At 50.0% G+C, this 6,476-nt stretch overlaps 1 protein-coding gene and 1 long non-coding RNA gene across 3 annotated transcripts; one reads left to right on the forward strand and one right to left on the reverse strand.

Annotated features, from left to right (window-relative positions):
* Positions 1 to 438: 438 nt before the first annotated feature.
* SUOX (sulfite oxidase) lies at positions 439 to 4,763 on the reverse strand. 2 transcript variants are annotated; one of them, XM_037845818.1, is made up of 4 exons: positions 4,342 to 4,763; positions 2,845 to 2,942; positions 2,382 to 2,559; positions 439 to 2,144 (listed from the first exon to the last, which is right to left on the reverse strand). In XM_037845818.1, the coding sequence occupies exons 1-4, from the start codon at positions 4,633 to 4,635 to the stop codon at positions 735 to 737; spliced, it is 1,980 nt and encodes a 659-aa protein (XP_037701746.1). In that variant the 5' UTR covers positions 4,636 to 4,763; the 3' UTR covers positions 439 to 734. The 2 variants fall into 2 exon arrangements, with proteins under 2 accessions (XP_037701746.1, XP_037701747.1); XM_037845819.1 differs by having other exon boundaries at positions 2,845 to 2,904; positions 4,342 to 4,476.
* Positions 4,404 to 6,296, forward strand: LOC119541694. The gene is made up of 3 exons (XR_005218316.1): positions 4,404 to 4,684; positions 5,693 to 5,744; positions 5,906 to 6,296. It is a non-coding gene; the product is annotated as an uncharacterized LOC119541694 (long non-coding RNA).
* Positions 6,297 to 6,476: the final 180 nt, after the last annotated feature.

The raw sequence follows: 6,476 nt of genomic DNA on the forward strand, positions 1-6,476 counted from the left end.
TAGGCAGCGCTCCAGATGACGAAGAGACCTCAGTGAAGGAATCCCCACTCACTCCTTGACTTCCCTGAAACTGTTTCCTCTCCCCACCCTTTTGTTTTGCTCTAGTCTCTACTCATCCTAGTGCCAGTGCAGCCTCTCTCCTGCAACATGCCCATTCCCCAACCCCAGGAGGCTTCAGAGTCATAATCTTAAACACTTTATTGATACATTTAGAAAAGTAGAACTATAAAGGGAGAGGGCTGTGTTCCTCTTTCTCCTCACAACCCCCCAGCAACTCAGGCAACAGAGAGTAGCACACACACACCCCATTTTTTTAAAGCAACCCCCCCCCCACACACACACATACCCATTCTCTGAAGAATCCAAGAAAAAAAGCAAATTAAGGCCTCAGAGGTGATAGGCTTGGTGTGGAGGTGGAGGAGGAAGAGAAAAATAGTGTTTGTCTCCAGAATTACTTTTTATTTCTAGCCCCTTTCTCCAACAGCTTTCACCTCCTGGCACAGGGTCAGAGGTCAAGAGGGGTACATAACATAGTATCAAAGGAGGAAGGGTGTCTGAGTGGAAATATGCAATGTTATACCTGTGTATGGTTCAGGAAGGCACGGCACAAGATTGTGATCCAAGAAGTGGAGAGAAAGTGGGTAAGTTTTCCTGTGGCAACAAAGGACAATGGATGAGCCTGGAAAGGGGTAGAGAGGATGGTTCTGGGATGTAGATGGCTCCATTCCACGTTCTCATGAGGTGACACGAACGTGGACACGGTGCCAAGCATTGCTGAGCACGCCTCGCAGGTTCCAAATTGGGGCCACAGTGTCCGGCTGCACATTGTAGCTGTCATCCACAGCTTTACAAACAATGTCCAATTCCTTTTGCCCAGGAGGTACCGGGGCTTGCAGCTGCCATAACCGCCAGGCCCAGGCCTTCCGGGGGCGCTGTTCTTCTCCATCCAGCTCAGCTGCCTGCCAGGTTAGGCCCCCATCCAGAGAGACATCCACACGGATCACAGCCCTGCCACCTCCACTCCATGCATAGCCCTTCACAGTCACCTCCCCAGGCTCTACCATCTCCCCATCTCGGGGCTCTGTAATGGCTGACTGAACAGGAAGTTCCTGAATAGATGGAGCTGAGTCAAAATCTACAGTGTCCCAGTCCACAGATGGAGAGAAGCCTTTGTAATCCCGCCGCTGCCAGTGGCTGTGACTTTCCTCTGATTCCACGCTTATTTTGCCAAGCCATTTCACATGGCGGGCACCCACCACACCGGGAACTACCACCCGCACAGGGAAGCCATGGTCCCGAGGCAGGGGTTCTCCATTCATCTCATATGCCAGTAGGACCTCAGCTTCAGGGTCCATGGCCCGAGTTAAAGGGATGGATGCACCATAGGCAGTCCCAGTGGAGTCTGAGTCCAGGCCCTCAAAGCAGACATGGGCTTCAGTCTCACAGAGGTGGTGACCAGCCTGGGCTAACACATCACAAAGCCGGGCTCCAGCCCAGCGTGCAGTGCTGATAGCCCCTGTCCTCCACTCCAGACCTTTTACTGTTTTGACCTGATTCATCTCAGAGCGCCGGTTGCCAGCACACTGAAGAGTGACGGTGATCTCGTGCTTGGGGAACTGGTACAAATCATCCAGGGACAGGGACAGTGACTGGCCCCCAGGTGGCCCGGCTACATGGAGGCGATAGGTGTCTGGGTCCAGGTTGGGAACAGGCAGATGGTTCCGAGTGAAGAAGATAGGGGTGGGTGTGATATAGTTTTCGGTAAGCAGCTCAGGAGGGGGCTCGGCATTAAAGGGGCATTGGCTGTTGACCTGCAGAGCTGGGTGACGTTGTGGATCGTCAGCATAGGGGTCAAAGGTCTCCAACATTGAGGGTGCCTTGTCTTCAGGCCTCAGCTCCCCGATCTTGTACTGAGCCAGTATTTCATGCACATGGGACTGGCTATGTACGGCATAGAGGGCCCAGAAGGGCTCTAGGGGGCCCCCAGCTGCTAGCATCAGCTTTGATGGCCCCCCTGGGTGTAGATCCACAAATTCTGTTACATCAAAGACCTCATGGCCAAAAGTTACCCAGATCCCAGTCTCAGGGCTGCGGTGGGAACTCACATCTTCCCTTGTATATATGTGTGGTGACTCCTGAGCAGCCTACAGTCCAGAGAGGGGTGAAGCAGAGGTAACAAAATATTGAGAAGAAATCACTTGGTTCACCCTGACCCAACCCACAGAGCCTTGGCTACCAGGAAGATAACATCTCCACTGTGCATGAAGACAGTGTCACTGTGGGCTCTGTGGTAACAGCAAGAATACGGATCACAGCCTGGGATGCCTGGGGAGCTTGCTAGGATCCCTTTGTTTTGACAATGAAGACCCTTCCCCACTTACCCTGCAGCAACGGTCACGATAGGCCAACACCGCACCAAGGCCCAGCAGGGTCCCCATGAGGCCCCAGCCCCGGGTGCTGGAGTTATTACCAGAAGAGGTGAGGCTGGGGTGCTGGGGCTGAAATGAATCATCTGTAGAGCAGGCCCGAATGCAGAGCCTTGAAGAAGTCAACCTGAGTCTGGAAGAGAGAGAAGACTTCTTAGCAGCATACATCCTCTGGTCATATGAAAAAGCCAGAGAAGGCCTAGGGTCTATCTCTCCCTGGTTGACCACTGGTTCCCTCAGCTGGGACTTAATTACTCCAGGAATGGGTAGAACAAGTGGGATCTGGCTAACCTTTTCCTCCCTCGCCACCCTTACATCTGTTAAAAGAAATAAATTCTCCCCTGGAAGATGAGATAAGACATCATAAAGATATTGCTGGTGCGAGTTATGGGCTAGGAAGCCACTCCAGGGATGTTACCTGCAGGTGGGTCGGAGCCCCAGAACCATAGCTCTGTGCAGCAGGAGCATTGTGGCAGACCTACGGGACGAAGATTCTGGAATCAAGACGGGAACATTCTGGAAGGAGATATTAAGGAGGCTTGAGGAAATAGGTGGAAGACATAAGATCAGCAAGGAGCTCTTTGAGCAAATGAGGAGACTTGGGCAGGGTAAACCACATGGGTCCTTAGAGAGAACTTGCAGCACTTCAGAGACAAAGACTGTGCTGACAGGATGGAAGAAAGGGAATAGTAGGAGGAAGTCTTCTAGAATCACCTATCTTCCATTCTCCACTGTCTACTTTGTCCACTACAGAGAACAATGCCCAGGGCCAAGGGCCTAAAGGGCAGAATCCAAATGTTTTCTGCCCAGATTGCTGGCTGAAGTCAGCAGAGAAAAACCAAGGGGCAGACTAACTTAAGCAGGGACAAAAAGGTGAAAAGGGTAGTAGCAGTTTAATGGAGTAAAACAGCCCAGACTCTGGAGTCAAACTGTCTTGGATGTGTGACACTCAGTCCTGCCATTTAACCAACCCTGGCCCCTGAAGAAGCTACAAACTATGAAACTGCAGCCGCATCATGAAATGAGGAGAGCAACTTCTACCTCACAGAGCTGCTGTGAATATTAAGCAAAATAATAACATTTTCATTGAAAGTCTTTCAGTCCCACTCCTCTCTCTCACCCATCCGAAAAAAACTGAACCTGGCTGGAAGTGGATCACAACCCAGGATCCCCACGGCTACCTTGCCTATGCCATTCTAGTGAGCTCAGCAAACTGAGGGGTTAATGACCAGGTGACGGGATGGGCTGGGGAAGGAGGAAGGTAATTTCTCTGCTCTCTGTCCCGCTCTTCCTCACAGCCCTCTGTAGATCACTGATCCCAGGAGAACCAAAGTGGGAAAGGGTTAGTAAGGTTCCAATTGTACACATTAGCTAAATCTTGGAGAACAAAGTAGGGTGGGGAATAGAGGAACCGCCAGGAAGATGGAAATAGGAGCTGGGTGGGCATCTCACCCCTGGGCCAAAGGACCCTCAATCCCCTTCCCCCCACCAAACACTGCCCTCAAACCCAGCAGCCTGCTGGAACCAGAAAGAAGCAGTGCAGGTAAGGCTGACTCTCAGATGAACTCGGTCAGCCCACTGTCCCCGATTTGGGAGGGGCAGTCTTCTGCTGCAAAACAGAGGTGCCACCTCTTGGTGTGGGTGGTGGCCTCTCCTTGCCCAGGGACATTTTAGGGTGGGGGATATGTCCAGCATCGGGGCACAAGCACGCGACCCCATACCCGCTGGCCATCAGCTGGCACAAAAGGGTCTTGCAGCAACCCCCCGCGTTCCCAGAAGTTGAAAGTGGAGGCAGGCATTGTCAATTTTGTTGTCCTTGGGGTTCGCAACACCCCTGGGTGCCAAAACCGACAGCCCCCGCCCCGGCTACTAACCGTTTTCCTCCTCTTCCCTCTCCCGGCCTCAGCCCCCTTACCCGACTCAGCATCCGCACCGTGACTGTTTTACGCGCCGGGCGCCTGGTGATGGCTCGCGCAGGGGCGTAGCCAGCGCCGTAGCCAGCGCCGTGACGTAACGCAGGATTTATGGAAGACTGTCGCCCCTCAGCTCGTCTTCCAGCCATTGGCGGGTCGCCTCCCGAGCGGCTGCGCCAAGGCAGGCGGGGCGCCACGAGGGCCTGGAGCTGGTACTGAGTGAGTTTGTTTCCACCCCCGCAGGACAGTCGTCGATTACAACCCCGATAGGCGAGAAACAGGACCCTCGCAGTCATCTGGAAACCGGGCAGTGGAAGGTGACGAGGACTGAAGTTGGGCTGAAAGGTGGGAGACTTGGAGACGCCCCCGTCCCGCCCCTGCGGCTGGGGGAGGGAGTGGGGCGGGGAGACCCAAGGTGCATTCACTGGAGGCGGCCTGGAAATCCTGCTGGGTTTCTCTGGGCGGTCAGTTCCGCCTCTACCGTTTTTGACGTGTGTCAAGCACGTCAGATAGCCCTGTTTGTTTCTTAGAGGAAACAAGGTCAAGCACTCAGTTCTCTTACATTCAAGAGTAAGAGCAGAAACGGAACCTAAATAGAGGTTCCAGTTCTTGGAGATTCGTTGCACTAGTCGAATAGAATTCTCCCCAGATTATAGAATCAACAATACTGAATGGTTATCTTTAAAATTTTAACAAATTTTTAAAAATCGTATTAACAAGAAAAATGGCATTCTTAAACCCGAGTAGAAAGGTTTTAATCTCATAACCTCAGAGTAGATGACACTAGTAGAATACGTTTGCCATTACCCTTTTTATCCTTTGGTGCAGACTGAAAACTTATTTTGTTATTGACTGGCTGTGTATCTTCTAACTAGCAAACCTTGTTCCTAAACCTGGGACAAACGTATCCACACGATGCCCTCTAGTGATAGAGGATTGAGTTACAACCTTAATCAATTTAAGATCTTCACCTCTAATTTTAGATCATTTCCCTTCCCTTTCTGCTCTCCTAAACTGAAAAGTAGAGCTTTTACCAGGAATCAAGGATCTTAGTGGGAGTACTAAGAGATAGAAGGAAAGGGGAATTAACAGTAAAAAGTTGACTTTGGCTCTAAAGTTTTTCCGCCTGTGTACAATTAAATCATTGCAGAGATAGAAACCAGTCTTTTTTTTGGGGAAAAAAAAAAAAAAAAGCTCAGTTCTATTATCTCATTCGAAGGAGGGTACAGAGAAGTCAATTAGAGACTGTGAAGCCATGGGATAAGACCTCTCCCTAAAAACAGTGTCACATACTGTATGCTACATGCTTTACATAACTGACCTTTAAGCCTCAACTTTTTTTTCATTTTACAGGTGAAGGAAGCTGAAGCAGAGCATCTGCCTAACTTGATCAAGGCCACAGCTGGTAAGCTGACAGAGTCAGGCCTGGAATGCCAGGCCTATCTGGGACTAGGTCCCCTTTCCTGTCCTCTTTCAGATTCTTTGGAATTTAAAACTCCCCTGCAATCAAGCCCAATCTTTTCTCAGTTTCATTCTTTTTCTTTTTTTTTTCCTCCCCTACTTAAGGCTGTGATGGACTGAAGGACTTCAAGTACAGTAAAAAAACAAGAGCAGCTCCAGGGGAAATTTTCTTGTTCGGGTAGAATCTATATGATCAATCAGAAAAGTTAATGCTGTGATTTTTTTAACCTTCTAGTTTTCCTTTGAGCAACTATAAGCTATGAACCCTCTTCCTAGAAAAATACACGTATGTTTTCACAAATTATTTCAAAAGATTCATAAATACCAACCTCCCCATCTCATCAATTGTCTCCCCAAAGATCCACAGATCACCCTCTCCCCCCACCCATCCACATTCTATTAATAGCAACTAAAAAGATATGCTAACGTGGAATATGACTCCCGGGGAGGAATGTAGACCCGGCATCGTGGGATGGATCTTCTTGACCAAAAGGGGGATGTGAAAGGGGGATGTGAAAGGAAATGAAATAAGCTTCAGTGGCAGAGAGATTCCAAAACGAGCCGAGAGATCACTCTGGTGGGCACTCTTACGCACACTTTAGACAACCTTTTTTAGGTTCTAAAGAATTGGGGTAGCTGGTGGTGGATACCTGAAACTATTAAACTACAACCCAGA

The sequence above is a fragment of the Choloepus didactylus genome, chromosome 8, assembly GCF_015220235.1.
Source record: "Choloepus didactylus isolate mChoDid1 chromosome 8, mChoDid1.pri, whole genome shotgun sequence".
Lineage (NCBI taxonomy): Eukaryota > Metazoa > Chordata > Mammalia > Pilosa > Megalonychidae > Choloepus > Choloepus didactylus.

What these genes read in the sequence shown, in the direction of transcription:
- SUOX (XM_037845818.1), bottom strand. Translation starts at nt 4,635, where the DNA reads ATGACTGCGAGGGTCCTGTTTCTCGCCTATCGGGGTTGTAATCGACGA. An exon ending in CGGTGCGGATGCTGAGTCGG is followed by an intron (nt 2,943 to 4,341) that starts GTAAGGGGGCTG and finishes ATCTCCTTCCAG; the next exon opens with AATGTTCCCGTCTTGATTCC. An exon ending in ATCGTGACCGTTGCTGCAGG is followed by an intron (nt 2,145 to 2,381) that starts GTAAGTGGGGAA and finishes TCTGGACTGTAG; the next exon opens with GCTGCTCAGGAGTCACCACA.